Below are 23,218 nucleotides of genomic sequence, written 5' to 3'. Positions count from 1 at the left end.
GCAAGGCTGATTTACCCTGCAAGAAATTTAAAGATAACAAAGTCTCTGCTTGCTCTCTGGCCCTAGTTCAGCTATCTTGCCAGTTCCCTGAACAACAAGGCGTCTTTGGAGGCTTCAGCAGGGGATATCTGTAGAGGAAGTTTCAATATAGGACTCAGCAGCCACAGGCCACCCAGCCCTTTCAGGGGAGAGGCCGGGGAGCTAGCCAACAATGTTCAGGCTAGCAGTGGCATTATTCTACCCAGACCCCAAACCCACCCTTCTTGCAGCTGCTCCTCAAAACCTCTTTAATTTGTTCTTAGTGGCTCACAATTAGCAAGTAGGAGCTCCGGTCACCTTGCTCCTACCCAGATGGCAGAGCATCTCATGAGACCAATTGGATGCTTCAAATCATAGAGAGTGGCTAATCCCTACCCTTTCTGTCCTATCTACCGGACATGCCACCCACATCGCAACACCTAGAGGACCATGTGTCCATACTCTGCAAAGAGGTTCAGTCACAATTGCTGAGGGAGAATGAAGAGGGTCTCAGCACAATAAATCAGCACAACAAATCAGGACTGGTGGTTATTACTATTATTTCCTGGTCCCGAAAAAGGATAGAGGCCTGTAGACATTTCTGGGCTAGATCCCCAGAAGCCCTATGACTCGCTATTTTACACCGGTTGTGCTATTGTTTCCACTTCCTGTACCTTCGTAACTTACAAACTGTAAAGCGCTCTGATACCCAATATGGTCTAGTTCTAGCTATATAAAACATTTTAAATAAACAATTTAAATGAAACAAACTCGAATGGTTCCAGTGAGGCAGCAGAACTAGAGCTGCTTATTTATCTGTTTTACTATGCTGCTAAACAAACTTTCATTAGAACATAAGAGCAACAGTAATTAGGCAACAGTAACAATTAGGCCAAACTGGACCTTTTCTTGGGTGAGGTAAAAAAAGACTGTGAAAAAGCCATTTTTCACTCTGACTAGCAGACAGAAAGGTGTACTAACAAACCGAAGCATCAACTAATTACATTAATACGTGCATGAAAACTAAATTGCGTGGAAGGAATCTAAAGAATCCTTAAGTAGGAGAATTTTTTTTCCTACAGTTAAGGTGGCCTGGCAATGAAGACTGAATACTTGATTTAATGGCTGCCCTGAAGAGACTGATCATCCTCTGTACTTTGTATGGAACTGTAGCATGCTCTATGTTCTTTCTTGGCATAATTGGTCCAGTTGCTGCTTGCCCGTTTAGCTTCCTAGAACAGAAACAATAAACATTTTAAATAATATGGCAATTGCAGTAAATCGGAAGAACACGGTTGTCCTGAAGGCTAGTTTGCATAGTTGAATGCTTTCTGCTAGAGTAGTGCAAGGGATGAAAAGTGAGGCTGTGTGAGCACAAGAGGATACTTTTCTGCAGCTGTCCAACTAACATATTTTCTCTGGTCCTGTCCTTCATAATAATATCGCTTCAGTTTGACTGCAGCTTTTGAGAAAGTTGCTGTTTTTCTGACCTATTGTGTTTAATACTCACAGCCAAGGCGAGGTGGACCATTTCAACCAATTAAATGGCGAAATCAAAAGATAGTGTCAACTAAACCTTTTTTTAGTCATTGGGTTTTGGTGTCTTAGATGCAAGTATTAACATGTGCGTTGCATTTCAGTACCATACTTAGTTCCTCTGAAGGGAATTTGACTTTATTTCGTTTGAATCAGTTTACGAATGGATCAACATTAAAGTTACTCACAATTGATCAAAACCGTGTAGATTTCAAAGTTACAGCCTCCTCTGAATCATGCTGGGTTCTATTAGCACTTTTACCATAAGTCAATGTGTTCTTATTTTCAGACACATCTTTATAGGATTTTTGGTTTGGTGGTTACAGTTGCACATTGTCATATTCTTTTTACTTGCAAAATCTGGTGTTCATTTTTTGTAATAAACGTACAAAAGAAATATATAATAGAAATGTGGAGGATAACATGTATGTAAACCAAGTTATATTGACGTCAAAGTTTTGACCTTTGATCAGTCCTGGAAATGGAATACATATTCAGGGAACCCACACATTGATGTAATCAGGGCAGCAAAAAGAGTGTGACATCTTGAGGTCGGTGTAATGAGAAGCACAGTCTACTATCATATTCTGCCTGTACTAATGTTCGGTTTTTACAAACTATACCCCTAAATACACTGACAAGGAAAGATGTGATAGTAAAGCTGTTATAGTGTATCTTACTTAAGATTAGGTCCAACATGTGTCAGTGTATTTAGAGGGAATATACAGAGCTTGCCCACTAGCCATAGATCATTAGGTCACGTTTTCCAATTAATACCCACACAATAAAAATGATTGATTCTAAAAATAGCAACACATATGATTATTATTATTATTATTATTATTAAAGGCTTTTATAACGCGCTCTATTACTAAAAAATAGTATCCTGGCGCGGTAAAGGCGGAACAGACTGGGAAAGGACAAATATTAAGAAACATAGCAGAAAGGATTAGACTTTAATATTAAAAAGGTGAGTTTTCAGTCCTTTCTTAAAAATATTAAGAGACGGTGCAGTTTTTAGGTGGAAGGGAAGGGCATTCCAGGATTTTGCTGCTTTTACCGAGATTGATTGGCCGCCAAGTCTGCAATATTTAAATTTGGGGACAGACATCTGGCACAAGTTGGCCGATCGTAGAGGGCGGTTAGGTACATACAAACAGAACCTTTTTCTCAGATAGACAGGGCCAGTTTGATAGATGGCTCGGAAGGCCAGCACTAGAATTTTGAACAAAATCCTGTGGGCGATCGGGAGCCAGTGGAGAGCACAAAGCAGGGGACGGGCGCTGGAGCGCCTAGGTGCATTAAACAGGAGTCTGGCGGCGGCGTTCTGAATGACCTGAAGGCGGTGAATCAGGTAAGCCGGCAATCCACAGAACAGTCCGTTCGAGTAGTCTAGCCTAGAGAGAATTAAGGCACGGATGATTGTCTCTTTTGCTTCTTGTGGTAGAAGAGGGAAGAACCTACGTAGGGTTTTTAGGGTGGCAAAACAAACCCCCGTGAGTTTCTTTATATGGTCCTCGAACTTAAGGTTCTTGCCAAACCAGACTCCCAAGTTTTTCACTGGGCCAGATGTGGCTTTTGGGGGGGGGAGATCAGCAGGCCAAAGACGCTCACTAAAATCCTCAGGAAAAGAGCCGTACAGCAGAACCTCGGATTTACTCTCGTTGCATTTTAATTGTGCGTGTGCCAGCCATTGAAAAACAGAGGACAGACAGAGTTGGGCATCCGACGTATCTAAATTATCTCTAGGCCAGGTGAACAAAAGCTGCGTATCGTCGGCATACGCCATAATTTTTGCCCCTAGTTGTTCAGCGAGATAAATCAGCGGAGTGAGGTAGATATTAAAAAGCAAGGGGCTTAAAATGGACCCCTGGGGAACACCTGTGAGAAGTTGTTTAGGGGTGGAAGCAAATGGGGGCAGCCAGATCTGTTGAGTACGATTATTCAAATAAGAAGTCAGCCAGTCAAATGCTGGACCAGTGACACCAATATCTGCTAATCTGGCGAGTAATAGGGAGTGAGGCACCGTATCGAAGGCAGCAGAGAGGTCCAATAAAATCAGAGCCGCTCTGCCACCTCCGTCAAGGCACTCCCGAATAGCTTCTGAGATTTCGACCAAGGCCGTCTCGGTGCTATAGGAGGCCCGGAATCCGGATTGAGCTGGATGTAGGGCCTCAGTTGACCCTGTCATGTCAAAATCCTAATCAGTTAATTATTTATTGACCTCTATGTGTCCCAACCAGACTTAAGAAGCGGCATCTTGACTTTGCCTACAAAGTTTAATTGAATACTAATCTGTGTTTCGTTAGCATATGTACATGAACCAGTCACCCGAACTCCTCTCAAGAGAAACCGTGAGGGCCCCAAAAAGTTGATGTGGCAAATGTTGATTGAATAGACGTTTTGGTAACACCAAGTTCCTGATTAATCCTGAATGACTATATCCAGTCCAGAGCCTCGTGGCATACTCTCAAAGCACAGTGACACTGTAGTAAAATAAACGATAAATCATATCTAACTCTGCTGGTCCAATAACACTACAATGTCCACCCCACCATTTATGAGGTCTTCCAATATTGGCAAAACTGACCTAATGCCTATTCAAGGGCCGGCATGGATGGATAATGTAATTTGCCTCGAAATAACGTGTGTACCTGCATATGTACTGCCTTCTCCAATGGTCTAGCTCAATAATGAAGGTTTCAGATATGTCCATATAATAGCCCACATAAGTGACCAGGGACTACACTGCTGGCTAGAGCGGTAGATCAGTTGCTTTGTAACACCATAAGACAGGTGGGGACGCAGCAAGGGTTCTGAACTCAGCAGCTGGCACAGAGTCTAACATGGACCCGTGCACTTCTTTTTTTTAGACTAGATTTGTGAATTTAAGGGCTCATTTATGAGATTTTTTTCTTAGGGCAGTGCAGCAAAGCACCTTGCTGCGCTGCCCTATGCCAAAGTGAAAGGGCAGGACTGCACCGAATTTAAGCAATACAGTGCATTTCAGTCCATCCTCCCAGCGCCGTTTATGCAGCCTAACGCCAACGTATGCACCCTTGGAGCCTCAGTTTCAGACAGTATTGTTTTTGTGCAGAAAGGGGCAGCTTCCTGCACAAAAGCAATTCTAAGAGGCGTGTTCCTCTTTCCATGTGTGCTGCAAAATGCCGCACACATGGAAAGAGGAAAAAACAAAGAGAAATAAACATATTTCGCCTCGTTACACCTCACCTCGGAATGCGTATGGATTTAGCGCTTCCCCAAGGTTACATCACTTTATAAATCTGGGGAAGCGTCCAATTCCATGGGAACCCCCACTGCAATGCCCATAAAAGGCCTCCCAGGTGCAGAGGAAGGCAAAGCAGCAATTTAAATTTACGCAGCACCAACGTACTCATGATTTATGAGGCCACTCAAAGCCACGCAGAATGGCTTTGCGTAGCTTCATGACTCAAAATGAGAGCTCTGCGTCATATATGTACCGCTTTACGTGGTACAAAAGTGATGCAGGGCTCTCATAAATAAGTCCCTTAGTCTGACCTAGGGGTGAAGCTATTGCTTAGTATGATGCAAGTTCTCTCAATCTTTAGAGAATGGTAGCGTAATGTAACCATGAAATTTCTATTTTCAGTTTTGGATATTTTTGCTTCAGTGATACATCATTTCAGTCTCATACAGTGCCTGGCTGTCCCCAGTCTTCTATTTTCAAGTTTAAGCATACTTAATGTATCACTAAGTTTATTTAGTGGCCTCCTACACCCTCATGGATAAATACCTTGAGAATTGATGTCCCCAGCTGTAAAAAGACAGCTTGTCCATCTACTCTGTTAATCAATATAGGTTGAAGCCATTTTATCATGTTACACGCCCCCCCTGCCTCCTGACACGGGCCAAACATTTTAAGGTGAATTTAATCATAGGCTGGTCAGATCAGGCAGTCAAAACAGATGTATATATCTGAGCTATTCAAAAGACCTTGAGTATAAACCTTGATGTGGGCTGAGCCTTGCACTATACAATGGTAATGTGAAAAGAGTCTTACACCCGATAATTAAAATCACCTAGAATGTTGTTAATTCTGCGGTTAGTGGTATCTAAGCAACAAGTACTCTGTAAGGCTGTGATGAAACGTGATATAGGAGAAATACATTTACAGTCACTTGATTGGAAATGTGGGGGCATATCAGCAAAGTTTCTGGATTCTTGGATTAATTGTGTCTTTATATTCAATAGCCAGACCTACCTCCTTTCTCCTGAAAAAGTCTTGAAGAGTGATTATATAGCCTGGGGCAATAGGGTATCCGTCATTAAAGGGGCATATTCCTTCGTAATCGAAGATTTTATTAAGAACTAAATGCTGGGGTATTGCAGTAATGAACCCAGTCAATCAATTATTGTTTGCTGATCAAGAGTTAAATCCGACATTTTAAAGCCAGTTTAAAGATCTGTGGTACAGGCTACTGTTATACTTTGAAGAAACATCTCTGGAGAGTCGGATGAGAGAGTCATTGGCTGTGAGTTACTGAGGAAAAAAAGATTGGTAACAGGTTATGTTCCAGTGATTGAAGCAGCATAAATATACATACCATAATAGGATTCTTCATAACAACCTCTTCCATGGTGAGCGGTACACTGGCCATTGCCTCTAAAGAACCACATTCACATGTTTTATCTTTTTTCGTTATTACACTGCAAAAACACAAGTTTATCAATTAGTTGAAGAATTTTACGTAAAACAACATTTTTGATTTTATAGTGTGTTCACAAATACATGAACTTCTGTTATTAATGCATCTTTGCAGTGCCTGAGAACTAGCTACAGCCATATTATTAGGAAGATCACATCATTTACCTTCCCTGACAAATTCAGTAATAACAGGAGTAACTATTACCAATCTGTGGTATCTTGTATTCTGTGCCATACATCCTTCCCATTTCCCTGCCTTGCTGCTCAGCCAGAATGCATGTGTTGTGAGTGGATGTGTTGGAATGCTGGTGCGTGTTATGTAATGGAATGTTTGGGATGCCTGGTGAGATGAGTGTCAGTTGGAAGTATGGGCTGAGCAGCAAGGGAGCTGCTCCTGGTGGGGCTCGATCTAAGATCCTATTTGATTGACTTACTTGATTATTACCATCTATATCTACATCAATAAATCATCTTCATGTTATCTACACCTCGGCATCTTATGGACTTATTTACGTCATAACACAATCCTTTGGGACAATGCCACACATTCCCCTCCCATTCCCATTTCCATTTCATAGCTAATTGATCCAAACACTTTTCTTAACTGTTATGTGTCCTGATTCCCAATATTCATTTACATATTAGTTTACTAGTCTGCACCAGTCTTGCCAAGTAATCACCTATTTTTGTGCACTTCTATAATGGGAGCCTGAGGTGTGTATGAACACCTTGGAGATGTTTTTATCATACATATCTTCAGTAATTGAAAGCGTGTTACTGTAGCTGCGTTGGTAATTAGAGCTTCCGTTTATATGGATGGGCAAAGGAGAACCCAAGGGTTTATGGCTGAGGAGAAAAATGTCAGCTAGTCATGAGGAAAGCGGAAGGAGTTGATAAGAGAGATGCGTCCTGATGAAGATGGAAAGTATTGGACCTCAATATTTGAGGAGTTTAGCATGAATGACAATGCCATCAAGTGTCTGATCGCAATGAACCAATATGAGGCCTTTGACTCTTGATAAGGTATAAAAGTTGACACATATTTGAATGTTGTTAGAAAATTAGAATCTAAATGAAGGGATAATATTGCTGAGGAAAGTGTGTAAAGTAGGTAGAGGAGCGTGCCATGGACAAAGCTATAATGATATAGGGATGGGTTTTGGTGTCTTTAAGTTCAGTGAACATGTTTATGGGTAATCCTGCAGGCACCTGATGCTTTTGCGTTGGAAACTCGTAAATTAGCATTGCTGAGGAGCATGCCAGCTCAAATGGATTCACGCCAAAGGAAAGAAAATCATAGGAAATTTAAGAATACTGTCCAGAGTCAATGTAATATCTTGAGACGAAATGGCATATATTTGTGATTCTGCTCTGTGTTCAAATACTCTGAAAGGTTCTTGTAGTTTCATTAGACTATACATCATTTGGCATAGAAGGGATAAAGTATCCCCTGCTGCACACTATAATGATATTGTAAGTGCCCTAGGAGGTCGAAGGCCGAGTTCCTCTATAAGGTTATGGAACTAAGAGGCAGCTTATCATGTACGCCAGAGGGTAATTTATCCCATATAATATATGGAAACACCATCACTTTTCCCACAAATCGTTTAAAAAACGTTGTGCATAGCTCTTTCATATGAAAGAGCGACCATGTTTTTGCAAACATGAAGGATAAAAATACAACCTCTAGTGCAAAATTAAACACATCAAAAACCTGTTGGATACTTGCTGCACACAGATATTAGAAACAGTTCAATACGAGTCAATAAAAAAAAAAGCAGTTGCTGGGAATGTGTAGAAACATGCAGAAATAGTCATGCTTTTCTCTAACTATCTAAGGAGTGCCAAAAAGAAACAAGTTCTCTCTGTTTATCATTGAAAGGTAGAAAAATAAAGCATAAGAAATACAAACTACGTTGTTTTGGTTCTAAAAACAGCTGCTTGAATTGTGCTCCATAATCTGACCTGCCTTTTGCCTCAGCTACTAGCTCTGGCAGCAGGCATTGCAACGTAGGATCTTGACTGCAATAACTTATTACAGTTGAGTTCTGACGTCTTTTCTTTATAATTGGTGACTGTGTGTGTCACAAGTCGCTGAATTCAAAAGGGATAAAGTAAACTCTGCTGTACATTATAAGGATATTTCAGGTCATCGAGGAGTTCCATGACCATATAGAGGAACGAGGCCAAAGGCCAAGTTTCTTTATAAGGTTATGGAACTCTGAGGTGACTTGGAATATCCTGATCATGTACGGCAGGGGGACTTAATACAATATAACAAGTAGTCACACCATCACGTTTCCCACAAACCACTTAATAGCTTGTTGTGTAGCTCTTTCATATGAAAGAGAGAGCATGCTTGCCACGTGAAGAATAAAAATAACACCTTTAGTACAAAATTATACACATCAAAAACCTGTTTGATATTTGTTGCAAACAGATATTAGCGACGTTCAAGACAAGTCAGTTTAAAGAAAAAAGCGGCAATAGTTCTGAATGTGTACAACCATTCAGAAATACTCAAACTATTCTATAATCATATATGGAATGCAATAAAAAATCAAGTGCATTCTGCTACTCACTTTAAGCTGGAGAAATAGACTGTTGCTTTAACCCCTCAACTGCTGCCCCCACCCCTCTCCCAAAACAGAGCCTTTTGGGGCTATTTGGGGTAGTTTACTCTCAGGGCTTTTTTCCACAATATCCACCCAATAACCTACATCTGCACGCTGAGGGGCAGAAAGACTGTTGCCATATAAAGTTGGGGTGGAGGCATTGCCATGATCTGATAGGCCGCCCCCTACCCCATATTTTTTTTAAATTATAAAGCCCTTGTGTCTAGTGGGCTTTCTGCCACCCGGGGGGCAGTTCAGGGGTAATAACACCCATCTTTCCCCCGGGGGGGAATAAGGATTACATTTATGACGGGATTAAGAGGATGCTTCCCCTTTCCTTTGTGGTTAGTGGGTGTATCCCTGCTTGGGGACCACTCTCCTGGGGGCAATTCCCAAATAGGGATTCACGGGGCAGAGGAAGAATTAATAAAAAGGGGGGATTCTCTCCTTTCCAACGATACCTCTGCTAAGAGAATCAGTGCGCCAGGTGCTGTGATAAATCCCCAATCACTGATTCAGTGAAAGTAAAACTAGCCTGTCTCATTTCCCTGCAGCCCGAGCTGAAGATACAAAAGTAAACCCTCACCATAGGTGCCTTTCTAACCCTCCTCAGTGTCTGCCAACAACAGACAGACACACTGAGGAACGAGTGCGACCAACGGCCACACCCGAGGGGTTAAACAGCTAGTCTATGACCTGTACTGCCTTTCACCTTGGCTGCTGGTAGCAGGCATTCTGATGTCAAAACTCAACTGCAATAACTTATTACAATCGAGTTGGGATGTCTTTTCTTTATAATCAGCTACCGGGTGCATCGCAAGTTGCCAATTATAAAGGAATTCTAGACAGATGTTTATACAGGGATTACAGAATTCCATGCAGAGTAATTAATGGTTCTATCACACGCAATAACATCTAAAATTTATAGCGTTATTACCAAACTCCCCATAAATGTTTTTAAAAGAACGTATTTGTTGAAATTGTGGTGAAGCCCTATACATTCATTAGAACCAACTTCAAACAATTCACGAACAGCAGATTCACTAGGATTCATAAAATGTGGGTGAAAGGTAGATGCAGTTTAAAGGGGTCTAAGGAGTAAATACATGGAATGATCTATGTTAATTACACTGAAACATAACCCAATTAGGAGGTCACTCCAAATGAGAACAATATTTGCATGGGTCCCAGATTGTTTGTGTCTCCTTTCAGACGTAGATGCCGAAATGGGAGTTGAAAAACTCCAGCAGGACAAGGCAGAAGGCTGTACCGGAAACAGTTCCACATGGTTGGATACCCCTTTGTCAAATGACTACTGAAACAGATTTGCTGCTGCAGAGAAGAGCGTAGCGGGAGAAGCTGCTGAGTCAATCCCCGACCGGTGATGCACCTTGGGTGGATAGGTGAGCAGGTTGGTCCCGGTCTTCTCCTGACACTTTTTGGGCAAATGTTGTCAGTTCTATGTTTTGGAAATTGGCCATATGGGCAAACATAGCTCCACAACCAAAGGCCCTGGACTGGTAGGATACCTCTTGGTGTATCAGGACTCACTCAGGCTTGGTCCAGGTGCGGGTTCAAGATCGTGGGAGCCTGTTATGACCATGTGGCTCTGAACAAGAGGCTAGCAGCCTAGCACTTGTTGTCAATTCTAGCAGTCATGGGTGCAGATGTAGATGCAGGGCTCAACAGCAGTGTGTGGCTTGGAGGGTTCAAGGCAGGCTCTAGGCAGCAAAGCAGTCCTACTAGGTACAGCAGCAGTCTGACAGAACTACACAGTAGGTCACAGCAGCAGGCAGTACTCTGAGAGTCCTTCCGCAGGTTCAGTAGTAAACTGAAGAGTGGGTCTGAAGGTCCTATTTTTGTACCCTAGTGCCCTTTTTCTGAAGGTAAGAGACGCTTCTGGAAAGGTTCTTTGAAGTGCATGGAATTCCTGACTCCTCTGGCTTCAAGCTGGCTGCAGTGACGCTATATGGTTGTTAGACACTTTATGGCAGAGCACAGACAATTCAGGTGTAAGTAGGGCTGTGCTCAGCTCCAACATCCTCCCCCATTGTGCCAGCAGATGGCCCATCGAGGCACACCTAATCCCTCTATAGTGTGACTGTCTGGGAGTAATTCACAAAGTCTGTGAGCTACACCCAGTCATGTGACCCAAGACAAGCTGCAGGCACAAAGGGCAGGTAAATGCCACATTTCTAATTATGGGATTTTCAAAATTGTAATGAGAAATTCGACTGCACCATTAAATGGTGTATATCTTTAAAATGTCATAGGTACCAAACATGACCTATCTATCAGCTCCCATTTGGAAGTTACCGCTTATTAAATGTAATAAGAAATCCCCAATGTTGTCCTATGGGAGGGGTATGCCTCACAGTAGTGAAAAAAGAATTTAGAAGTATTTCACTTCCAGGACACGTAAAACTTAAAAGTACATGTTCAACTTTTTAATTACACAGCACCCTGCCCTATGGGCTACTTAGGGCCTACCTTAGGGATGACTTATATGTAATAAAAAGGGAGTTGAAGGTTTGGCAAGGGTGTTTAAATGCCAAGTCGACATAGTAGTTTACAGCTGCATTCAGGCTGCACTGGCAGGCCCGGGACATATTGTAAGGTGCTACTAAAGTGGATGGCATTAAAGGTGCTGCAAGCCCACTGGTAGCGTTTAATTTTACAGGCCCTGAGTGTATGGTATACCACTCTACAAGAGACTTACAAGTAAATAAAATATGCCAATGAGGTATAAACCAATTTAATAATGTTTTAGGGAGAGAGCTTAAGCAATTTAGCACAGGTTATCAGTGGTAAAGTGCCCAGAGTCCTTGGGCCAATAGAAATGAATTCAGCAAAAAGTGGAGGGTAAACAACAAAACATTTGGGGGTGCTCCTGCAGAGTTGAACAAGTCCAACAACTCTCGTGTGAAAAGGCTTTGGTGTATTAATCAGCTTCTATGTCCTCAAAGTTATGTAGAAGGATACACTTTGGGTTAATGAGATTGGTCAGTATAAAAGTCTTGTGACTTTATCAAGAATGGGTGTTCAGGAGATCTGGAAAGTTGGATACTTCCAAGTGTTGTGATGAAAGGTGGCCTCACTCCGTGTCACCTTATGTAAACAAGGAAGGAATAATGTCCCATTTTAAAGGGTCTTGACTGTGTGCAGTATCTCCTGTACATATTCTTAAACTGAAAAAATCAAAAAAGAAAAGTGGAGCTGAGAAGACTATTTCATGTGTGGACATTAGAGGTGCTGCATCAATCTTTGTCTCACAGAATACTCGCATCTCCCTCACAGGCCACTCTTGAGTCTGAGAACGAATCAGGAAAGTTAATAACCCGGGGCCTATAAATACAAGTAGTTTTCTTATCCTCTAAAGCACCCATTGAGAGTTTGGCCGCAGCATCTTTCACGGAGGGAGAGATGAGGCCTAACAGTAGATATCAACAGAACTGGTACTTGAGATGAGCAAAATCGTGCTGCAAGTCTGAGAACCTGTGGAGGTAGGATTGAGGAAGCACATCTTTCCATTGTGGGAAGCATCTGAGGCCTCCTCCTGTGAAATCTTGAAGGGGGCCACATGAGCCAGGATTGTCCCCAACCAAAGCGGTGTCTCAAAGGTCAGTCTCCCAGTCCAAACAATCGTGCATAGGGACTCTTTTCATAAATCAAATACTAACTTGGTGGCGGAGGGAGTCCAACTGGGAGCTTCCCCCATACATATTAATTATAGGGGAGAACCTACCACCATGATCTATCTCTCAGTATGGTATGCAGGGCCTAAGCGTGTGGGAAAAATATCCAGTCCTTGATCACTAAAAGTTGAAACCCATGGTAGCATTAGACTTTGTCCGACATCCCAAGTCTACTGTGGTATGCTGATATATAGAATTTGGCTATGGAGACTCATGGGGTTCCACTTGTTGATAAGACTCTATAAAGGAAAGCATTAAGCAAGCAGAAAAATGCTGGAGAAAGGCAGAGTATGTAGTTCTGAAGATTGTGCAATCCTTTTGGCAACAAGATAATTTTTGCAATTGCAATATAACCCATCAAGAACAGTGGTAGTGTGGTCCAGTGGTCCATGTCTGTCCTGAGAGAACCTACATGAGAGGTATAATTAACTGCCAAGTACTAAGGAAACAAGGTTGTAATTGTGAAGCACTTGGATTCCACCCTGAGGTCAGGATCCCACAGCACGTCGCAAGTGGTGCAGCAGACTTGCAAACGTTTTGGTGGGGACTCATTTATTTTTAATCCTGAGGTGAGGCCAAGGTGATTCCACAGCCACAAGTCCAAAGGATGACCCATCTAGTACAGGAGGTTGTCTGCATACAAATGCAAACGGCCCTCCACAATTTTTTCATTGAAAACCTGAGATTTTGACATTTCTGTGCAGCATTCTGGTTAGAGGCTGTATGGCTAGGGGAAATAATGAGGGGGAGGGTGGGCCGCCCTGCGTGGTGCTCCTCACTATGGAAAAAGAGGAGGAAATGATACTGTTATCCTGTATTTCACATATAAGGAATGCAAACATATGGTAGTAATTCAAGCCCAAACTCAATTCTTAAGAAAACCACAAAGAGGTAGTCCCAGTTGACTAAATCTACTTCCTTCTCGAAATCTAGTGAAAGTGTCAGCAGCTCGGTAAGGTGACTTGCAATTGTGAATGTGTTGCGAAAACTTCTAATACAGAAGTCTCCAATCTTTTCTGTAGTAAGAGCTACTTATGTTCAATGAAAATCATCTCAAGCTACTAATCTGATTAGAATGTTAATACTGACTACATAAGACAAGTTTACATTTTCGTCTCCAATACACACTTTTAAATGTTTGTATATATATTTTAATACTACCAAGCAATAGCTTCTAATTTAGTAGGCCGGGCTGCACACAGGAGAGCAACTTTTAGGTAGTACGAGAGCTACTAGTCGCTTAGGAACTAATCGTTGGAGAGGCCTGGTCTAATATTATGTCAGGTGAACCGGCCAGGCATGATTCAGCTTTGCTCTTTCTGATCAAAGTATTAGATACAGGAAAGCAGGAATTTGGTTAGAACTTTGGTTCAGATCTTGGCCTGTACATTGATTTGGGATATAGGCTTACAAGAGGCACATTGATCTACCAGTTTTCCTAGTTTTAGAAGGACTGTAATAATTCCCTCTTAAATCCTGGGTCTAGGATGTTATTTCTGGTGCCTTCCCAAACACATCTTTATAAATAAAGGACCTATTTTAGGTGTTAAGCATTTGAAAGTTCGATTGACAGACCAGTCATACCAGGGTTTTTCAGGATGCAAGTTGGGAGATGGTGTCATCAATCTTAGGGGATATCCTGATAACGCAATTAGGATCCACATTTGGTAGTGTGGTCAAAAAGAGGTGAAAAGAATTGAGGCCAATGCAGCCTGATTTAGTGTGTTCGCTGACAATTACAGGCATATGTTAGGGAGGCAAATTCTTCCATCGCCTCTTGTCAGCAAACGAGAATAGTCCCATTTTTTAAACAAATCTCTTCTACATGACAAGGGTGATCTTCTCAATGAAATAACCTAAGACGGACCCTAACAGCTGATTGCTGCACTTTCAATAACTGCTCTGGTCTGCAAGCCACTGGTGCTTAGCATCAGTCTTCAAGTGCTGCTTTAATGAGATTTAGTATACTACTGGTGCTAGCACTGTTTTGCGCTCTTCTATCAACATGTAGCTCTGTTCTCTTCTGCCAACCTGTACCTGTATTCCATGTCAACCTGAAAGTGCTCCTAGGCCTCAATTTTCCTTTCTTATTTCATTTAAAAAGAGATTTATAGCTCACTGCCCTTCCATGGATTAATAGTTTCAATGCTTCCCATAGTATGATATGCTGTTCGACAGAGCCTGTGTTCGCTTGGAAATAAGATTGCTTACTCAGTATATATGAGCCAAAATTATATCTTTTAGCCACCATGCATTCAAACTCTAAATGCAAAACCTCTCCCCTTATCTGATATCCAGCATCAGTGGGGAATGGTATATCCGAGACCAAGTGGGAGTCAGCTGTAGGAATAAGGAAATAATCTAGACTTGAAAAGGATGTATGCACCCTGAGAAAAAGTTATAGGTCTTGTAAGCAGAATATAATGCAAGCCTAAGAAGCCAAGGGAGCTTGTGAATTCTTGTAATTGGATGCATCCCAATTAATCTGTGGATCTAAGGACTATCTTTCAAATTCCACTCCATAACTCAATTTTAACCCACCTGCATCAAAAGAATCCCTGGTGGGGACTTAAGTGACATATGTCTAAGTACTGAAAGAAAGAAAGTGGACACAGAACATGGGGCATAAATGTTTAAGCATATGAAAGGGTGCCCTTCTAGGGAACCTGAGACCATGAGGTAGCTTGCTTGAGTGCTACACTCTATGGCTTGTATTTTGAAGGAGGAGTATCTTTCTACATAAAAGAAAGGTTACTCCTCTGGACTTGTGTGGACTCCCGGAAGGGGACCTGGGATTTAGTCAAGTGGGTCTACTGGAGAAGTAATATGCTGGGTGAGTACTGTTTTGTTGCCTTTATGACTTTCCCTCTTTAGATTTTGTATGTTAAGACTATTGACATTCCAAGATACAATACAGGTGCCTTTCTGTCATGTCAGATTTAAGGGACATCTCAGTTGGAAATGTAATACTATATAAGATGGACAGCAGGCCCCTATAAAAATGTGTCATTCTAAGAAGTGCGTATGTATGGTGGAGAAAACCTTGGAAGAAGAGACAGGTTGTTTAATGAGGAACACTAAATCTTGTCCTTCTCTACTCTTTCAACCTGAAGCATCAGTCACCCACCTTCCAAATTCTCTTATTCTCAACACAGAGAGATCGCGTGAGCTCAATCCCACTCAGCTGCACACTACTCCAATCAAAGAATATTTCAATCCACCCAAAAACATAATCGATTAACAAAGCAAATATCACCCAATTAAAACAGAGGATTTAGAATAACAAGATTATTGTATTTGCAAACTCACTAGAAGAAGGAACCAAATCAGTATAGCATTTAAAGGATATTGACATTTGGAGACCCTGCATACTGCTGTCTGCTTTTAATATTACAGGGCTAGGTCACAGCATTGTCTTTGGTTTCACAGTCTTTGTAGGTCAACCAGGTATCGAGCCATAGTTCTTTTAAAGTAGCTACTATCTCTGAGTGTGGTCCCTCAAGACACTTGAAAGGACCTCCCAGCAGGAGATCATGAGTTGGATTTTAGTGCAAAAATGAATTATCATTTAGAGACCTATGGATGTCAAGGGCGGTGTCCACCTAGAGTTAATTTTCCTAGGGTGTTTACTCACGCCGTACTCAGGTTGATGTTCGTTTAGAGAGCGGCCCCTTTTGTTTCATGGTTACCTTTCTTGCTGTCTGAAGTACATTTGCAGCCAGTCATCCCACTTTTATGCACCATCTCACCTCAATCTAAAGAAGAAAGACTTAGACTGGCATAACACCTTCAACTTTTTTGAATGTAAGAATATGCGTCTAAATTCCATGCAACTTTTGCATGACCGCTTGAAAGGACTTCCTAAGCTGCTTCAAATGCCAAGTAATAAGGGAAAAACTGTAATGTGAAGGGGTTCATATCGGACCTGCTCCACACCTTGTGCTGTCTTGAGAACTTCTTCCCAGTTCAAAGGAGTTCAGTATTTTGGCAGTTATTGACGAGGGTGGCGCCCTGGGGTGGCCTATGTGTGAGGCTTTTGTGAATACACTCTTTTGTAAGGCAGGAAGAAAGTTTTTCAGTTGAGATGATATCGCGAAACTGAAATAGTAACTTGGAGTGGGTACGTTCTAACCCCTCCATTAACCCCACAACATGCAGGGCATTCCTTCTAGCTCTCTCTTCTGTTTCTTCAGCCCACTCTCCTAGAGTCCTTAATGTTAAATGCAGGTGAAACTATGCGACCTGAATCATATTTTCCCGTTCAAAAATGTTACGCTACGACTCCATAACTCTGTTCACAATGTTTCTAAAAGCCTTTCAGAGGAGTGACACATTAAGAACCACTTTTCTAATTTGCGTTTCTTGTGCTGTCTTGAATCATGTTGTTGCTCAGAAAACAACATTAGTGGGAGCCATAAAAACAAATGGTTGTTCTGAATGACTTCGGGCTCAGGCAGTGGGGGACCATTTGTGTGACATAACCTTTCCCGCTCCCCCAATCTCCCTCTCCCAGCTCTAAATTTATCTAACTGCCCTTGAAGAGAGATCTGGCTTGTCTTGAGCCATTATTGGGGAGCCCTTTGCTTGATGCCAGCCAAAAAGAAAGAGACGCCACATGACACCCGGTTGATCCAAATATAGCTGCTGTCAGAATAAACTCAGCAAATACAGAGAAATGATGGACAGAGTGCTGAAACCTTTCAGACAGTCACCCTCAGTCAAAGATCTGGGTTGAATTCATCATCATTCTTTAGCTCACTAGGGGGCAGATCATCAAGGGTAATGTCGCCGCTTTAGCGACACTTTTTGCCTCTAAAGAGGCGACAGTTTACTGGCAATTGCGCCTCTTTTCAGCACGCCTCCCATCGCATCGCTAATGAGATGCAAAGGAGTCATGCCTGACAAGATTCCCTTGGGAAAATATCGCTAACCCAGCTTCGGCATATTGACAATAAGGGTTAGCGATATTTAAAATCACATTAAGGATGCCTTAACACAGGAATTTAACGTTTGTTAAATTTCTGACTAAGGCATACCTAACATGGGGGGTGGATTGTGTGGCTAAGACCACAAGCCCTATCATCTAGGATATTGCCGTTTTCCACCATGGAAAACGTCGATATCGAATTTTATCGCCTCTGCGATGCGCGTTGTTGATAACGCACTAACCGGCCGATAAATTCCAGAGATAGCCAGTGATAAATATGCATGTGCTAAGCGTGCTTTGTGATATTTATCGCCGGCCCTTGAAGATATGCCCCTTGGCCACCCCAGTTTTGAACCAGCCCTGTGCAATCAGTCTTGGCCCTGTGCCTCATGGGAACAGTCTAGCCCCAACTTCCAGACCAGGTCCTCCCTGGACCAGAAACAAGCATCCTGGCATAGGTTCCGGGGTAACACCCATCACCAGCCAGGCTAGCTTGAATCCAGTGGGAAGTGAGCAGGGGACTCATGTCTGAGCATACCCTGCCAACTTAGAGCGAACAAAGCAAACTCAAGTAGATGATGGACGGAGCGGCAAAACATTTCGAGGACTCACCCCCAGTCAAACATCTGGGCTGAATCCATCATCTTTCTTTAGCTCACTTTGCCACCTCAGTTCTGACCCAGCCATATGCAAATAGACTTGGCTCTGTGCTTCATAGGAACAGTCCAGCCCGAGCTGCCAGGCCAGGTCCTCCCTGGACCGGAAACAAGCTTCTTGGACCATGGCAGGGTATGCCCAGACGTGACTGGACTGAGGCATGAGGCCCAGGGTCAAGACTGATTTGTACATGGCTGGGTCCAAACTGGGGTGGTGAAGTGAGCTAAACGACTATGATGGATTTAACCCAGATTTTCGACTGGGGTGAGTGTCTAAAAAGTTTCAGCAGTTCGTCCATCATCTCCTTGTATTTTCTTTGTTTGCCCTAAGTTGGCAGGGTATGCCCAGATGTGGGTCCCTTGCACACTTTAGGTAGCCCTATTCATACAGTGAAAAGTGTCCCCCGTGCTCCTCGCTAGTCCTTGTATAAAGGTTTCAACAAAATCCACGATACATATCGTATGTCTTATCAATGTTTGTTTTTATTTTCTTCTTTTATTCTCCTTGTTATATTCACAGGAAAATCATACTTCAAATTAGTCTTTCAATATTCACAAATGCACTCATATGAATCCCGATGCATTTCGGCATGATTGCCTTCTTCCCAGGGATAAATATTCGGTCAATAAAAAAGGAAAACGAAGTGGTGTAAGAAGATATCGTAAATGTGAAGCGTCATGCAGTGTTAAAAAAAGGGGAAATGAAAATTGTGCCCGTGAACTCGTGAGGTGAAAAAAAGGGGGGGGTTTGTAGAGTAGGAGTCAGAGACCAAAGGTAATAGTGACGGACACATCTCTTAACTAACAAGATATTCAAGAAAGAACGGTGAAAAAAATGTGCACCACGAGGGAAACGTTAACGTGTTGGTACCCGCGAGTCCCACATGCGGGAAACAGAACGTGAAGCTGGGAAGTGAAACATGTACGTGCCGGTTAAAAAGAACTTACCATAACGTGCACGCGAAGGTGGGTTAACGATACTACATTCTGTGTTCCGGTCGAAGCGAGTGAATTGATCCCGGAAGTATTTAGTAAGAAGGGTTACCATGGTATCAGTGGCGTTTAGCGTGACGTGTTGAGAGTGAACTAAACATAGAAACGGGACTATACGGGGAGGTCGGTGAGGAGAGTAAGGCGACAGAAAACGGAACTGGATGGTGAATGTGACTAAAAGGTCATTAATTCGAAACGAATGGCTAAAGTGAAAACGGAAGCCCCATGTAAAAAACGAGTGGAAGACGAATGTGAAGAGATAAGAAAATATAATAAAGACGAGTGTATGTACTGGTTGAAATAAACTAAATGGAAGGGAGTTGGGTGAAAAAATAAGCATACAGAACTAGCCATTAAACACATTCAGGAAAATACCAATAATTAATTACAGATAACAAGTGTATTCAACACGGTCATTAAGGCCATGAGGTTTCATGCTGGACAGTGTAAAAATCCAATAGTTTTCACGCTTTAAAAGTTCATTGTGGTTATCTCTGCCTGGTTCTTTGATGATAGTCTCCGATGCGCAAAAACGTAATTGGCTGATGGCATGTCCGGCTTCAAGGAAATGTTGAGCTACGGTTGATTTGGATTGTTTGGTTCTTATATTGGATTTGTGTTCTGTTATTCTTACTTTGAGTTTTCTCTCGGTTTGTCCAATATAAATTTTGCCGCATGGGCACTTCAACATGTAGACTACATTGGCTGTATCACACGTGGCTGTAGCTCTAACCTTGATTTGATGCCCTTTCATGGGATGACTTATCGTTGCGCCTTTGATGACACTATTACAGTGACTACAATTCCAACAAGGGTTCGTGCCTTTGAATGATTGGTTCGTCACTTTGGGGTGTTTGATCAGTTCCCCCAAGTTTCTAGCTCGTGAATAAGCAAAAATGGGTTTCATCTCGAACATTTTGTTGAAATCAGGTTCCACTCTAAGTATGTCCCAATGTTTTTTAATGATTTGTTTGTACTTGTGGCTGGTAGTGGAATATTTCGAGACCAAGGTGATGACGTCGGCTTTAGGTGTGGTAGATGTGTTTAGTAGATCGTCTCTAGATTTAGTAGCACATCTTTGTTTCGCCTGTTGAAGGATTGGGTTAGGATACCCTCGGGCTTTGAAGCGTGCTGTGATGGTGTTGACTTCTTCATTGAATCTGTTAGGGTCAGAAATAATTATTTTGTCTCGGATGAGTTGGCTGTATGGTAAATGGTTCTTGAGGGGTTGTGGATGGAAACTCGAATAGTGTACTGTGTTGTTCCTGTCTGTTTGCGGAACAAATTTGTCTCAAATCCAGTGTTAGTGTTGGTTACTTGAACGTCCAGGTACGTTATAGAATGTGGTTGAGTTTCAAATGTGAATTGTAACCGTGAGTCAATGGAATTGAGTTGATTCAGTTCATTGAGTAGAATATCCTCTGGGCCTTGCCTCATGAGAAAAATATCGTCAATAAATCTAACAAACATCTTCAGATGTTCTTTCCATGGTGTTTTGCAAAGGATGTGATCCTGTTCAAACCTATGCATGAACATGTTCGCATAGGTGGGAGCTGCTGAATTACCCATGGAGGTTCCGGTCAGTTGTTGAAACCACTCATCCTTCCATGTGAAGTAGCTGTGGAGTAGAGTAAATTCTAATATCTCCATCAAAAATAACTTCATTTCTTGTTTCAATTCTGTTCTCAGTAGGCAATGTTCTGTAGCTTCCATTCCCAGGGAGTGTGGAATGGATGTATATAGTGATGTTACATCGACGGTGCAGAGAATTAAGTTACTGAAATCATCTATTTCCACGGTTTTGAGTTTATTTAAGAAATCTGTGGTGTCCCTTAAAAAAGTGGGTATGGAGGTGACAATGGGTTGCAAGTACTTGTCCAAAAATTTACCCACTGGATCATGTATGCTTCCACATGTAGAGACAATCGGCCTACATGGGGGTGTCTGTAGATTCTTGTGAATTTTAGGGACCAAGAAGAACCTTGGGCTCTTGGGATGTTGAGTTATGAGGTATCTACTGGTTTTGGGGGTTATGACATCGTCATGTTGAGCTTTACTGATGATTGAATCTAACGTTTCCTTGAATTCTGTGGTGGGATCACGTGGTAGTTTTGAGTAGGTGTTGGTATCCAAGAGGTGAAGGGATGCCTGTTCTTCATAATAGGTGGTGTTTAAGATGACGATTGCGCCGCCCTTATCGGCTTTAACACAGGTCACTTCTTTGTTTGATGCTATAGATTTGAGGGTGTTGATTTCTTTAGGAGTGAAGTTCATGTGCTTAAATTTGGGTTGACAATTGAGTTTAGAGAGGTCATTTTTTACGAGGGTTTCAAAGTTGTCAAGGCTTTTGTGAGAGATCGGGGCTAAAAAGGTACTCTTCGGACGGAGGCCCAGAAGTTGGTCTGGTTCTGTGTCATCCGATGTTTGAACCACGTTATGGAAGAAATGTTTAAGGCGAAGCTTTCTCATCAACTTGAAAAAAGAAATTTCCAATTCCAATCTATTGGTGTTAGTCGTTGGAATAAAAGAGGTCCCTCTTTGCAAAGTTCTTATGTGAGTGGTATTGAACTGGTAATCAGAGATGTTGATGACTAAGTTGTCTGTTGTTTCCCCTTCGTTTTGTCCTTCTTGCTGGTCGTCGTTCGGGTTTGCGGTGGTTCTTTGGTTTTTTCTTTTTGCCCTCCTGGGTCTTCTGCTTCTCGGCCCACGTCTAAAAAAGACTCGAGGGATGTTGATGGAATTTCTAAACCCGCGGGAGTGGTCTGGATGTTAGTCGTGACTTTCTGGAGGGGAAGACAAGGTCTTCTACCTTGCAAGTTAAGGGTTTCTTCTTCTGATGAAGATGTTTCTGTATTAGCTGAATATGGTTTGTTCTGACGTCGTTTGGCATAAATCTCGGCCCATGTGTAAACTTCTCCCATCTTGTAGTCGATGGTGTCTCTCCTTAGTTTCCTCACTTTACGTTCACTTACTTCTGTGGTGTGTCTGGATAGTTGTTGGTTGATGTCTTCCATAATCTTAGCTAATACATCTGTTGTATAGCTGTTCTCTAATTCTACTCTAATTCTAAGTAGAATTAGAGAACAGCTATACAACGGAGGAACCCTTAACTTGCAAGGTAGAAGAAGGACAAAACGAAGGGGAAACAACAGACAACTTAGTCATCAACATCTCTGATTACCAGTTCAATACCACTCACATAAGAACTTTGCAAAGAGGGACCTCTTTTATTCCAACGACTAACACCAATAGATTGGAATTGGAAATTTCTTTTTTCAAGTTGATGAGAAAGCTTCGCCTTAAACATTTCTTCCATAACGTGGTTCAAACATCGGATGACACAGAACCAGACCAACTTCTGGGCCTCCGTCCGAAGAGTACCTTTTTAGCCCCGATCTCTCACAAAAGCCTTGACAACTTTGAAACCCTCGTAAAAAATGACCTCTCTAAACTCAATTGTCAACCCAAATCTAAGCACAGGAACTTCACTCCTAAAGAAATCAACACCCTCAAATCTATAGCATCGAACAAAGAAGTGACCTGTGTTAAAACCGATAAGAGCGGCGCAATCGTCATCTTAAACACCACCTATTATGAAGAACAGGCATCCCTTCACCTCTTGGATACCAACACCTACTCAAAACTACCACGTGATCCCACCACAGAATTCAAGGAAACGTTAGATTCAATCACCAGTAAAGCTCAACATGACGATGTCATAACCCCCAAAACCAGTAGATACCTCATAACTCAACATCCCAAGAGCCCAAGGTTCTTCTTGGTCCCTAAAATTCACAAGAATCTACAGACACCCCCATGTAGGCCGATTGTCTCTACATGTGGAAGCATACATGATCCAGTTAGTACATTTTTGGACAAGTACTTTCAACCCATTGTCACCTCCATACCCACTTTTTTAAGGGACACCACAGATTTCTTAAATAAACTCAAAACCGTGGAAATAGATGATTTCAGTAACTTAATTCTCTGCACCGTCGATGTAACATCACTATATATATCCATTCCACACTCCCTGGGAATGGAAGCTACAGAACATTGCCTACTGAGAACAGAGTTGAAACAAGAAATGA

The 23,218-nt window shown here is 42.1% G+C and overlaps 1 protein-coding gene across 2 annotated transcripts in view; it reads right to left on the bottom strand.

The window, feature by feature from the left end:
• Window positions 1-753: 753 nt before the first annotated feature.
• The window catches only part of LOC144761620 (uncharacterized), an 878,183-nt gene continuing 855,718 nt past the window's right edge, over window positions 754-23,218 (bottom strand). For both annotated transcript variants that reach the window (XM_078646920.1, XM_078646921.1), the window contains exons 15-16: window positions 6,141-6,243; window positions 754-1,250 (exon numbers count right to left, since the gene is read on the bottom strand). In XM_078646920.1, coding sequence (XP_078503046.1) covers window positions 1,137-1,250; window positions 6,141-6,243 — 217 coding nt within the window. In that variant the 3' untranslated portion in view covers window positions 754-1,136. The remainder of the gene's footprint in view (window positions 1,251-6,140; window positions 6,244-23,218) is intronic.

The sequence above is a fragment of the Lissotriton helveticus genome, chromosome 6 (assembly GCF_964261635.1).
Source record: "Lissotriton helveticus chromosome 6, aLisHel1.1, whole genome shotgun sequence".
Taxonomy (NCBI): domain Eukaryota; kingdom Metazoa; phylum Chordata; class Amphibia; order Caudata; family Salamandridae; genus Lissotriton; species Lissotriton helveticus.
The sequence above is the reverse complement of the archived record's forward strand: the minus strand, read 5'-3'. Positions and strand labels throughout refer to the sequence as shown.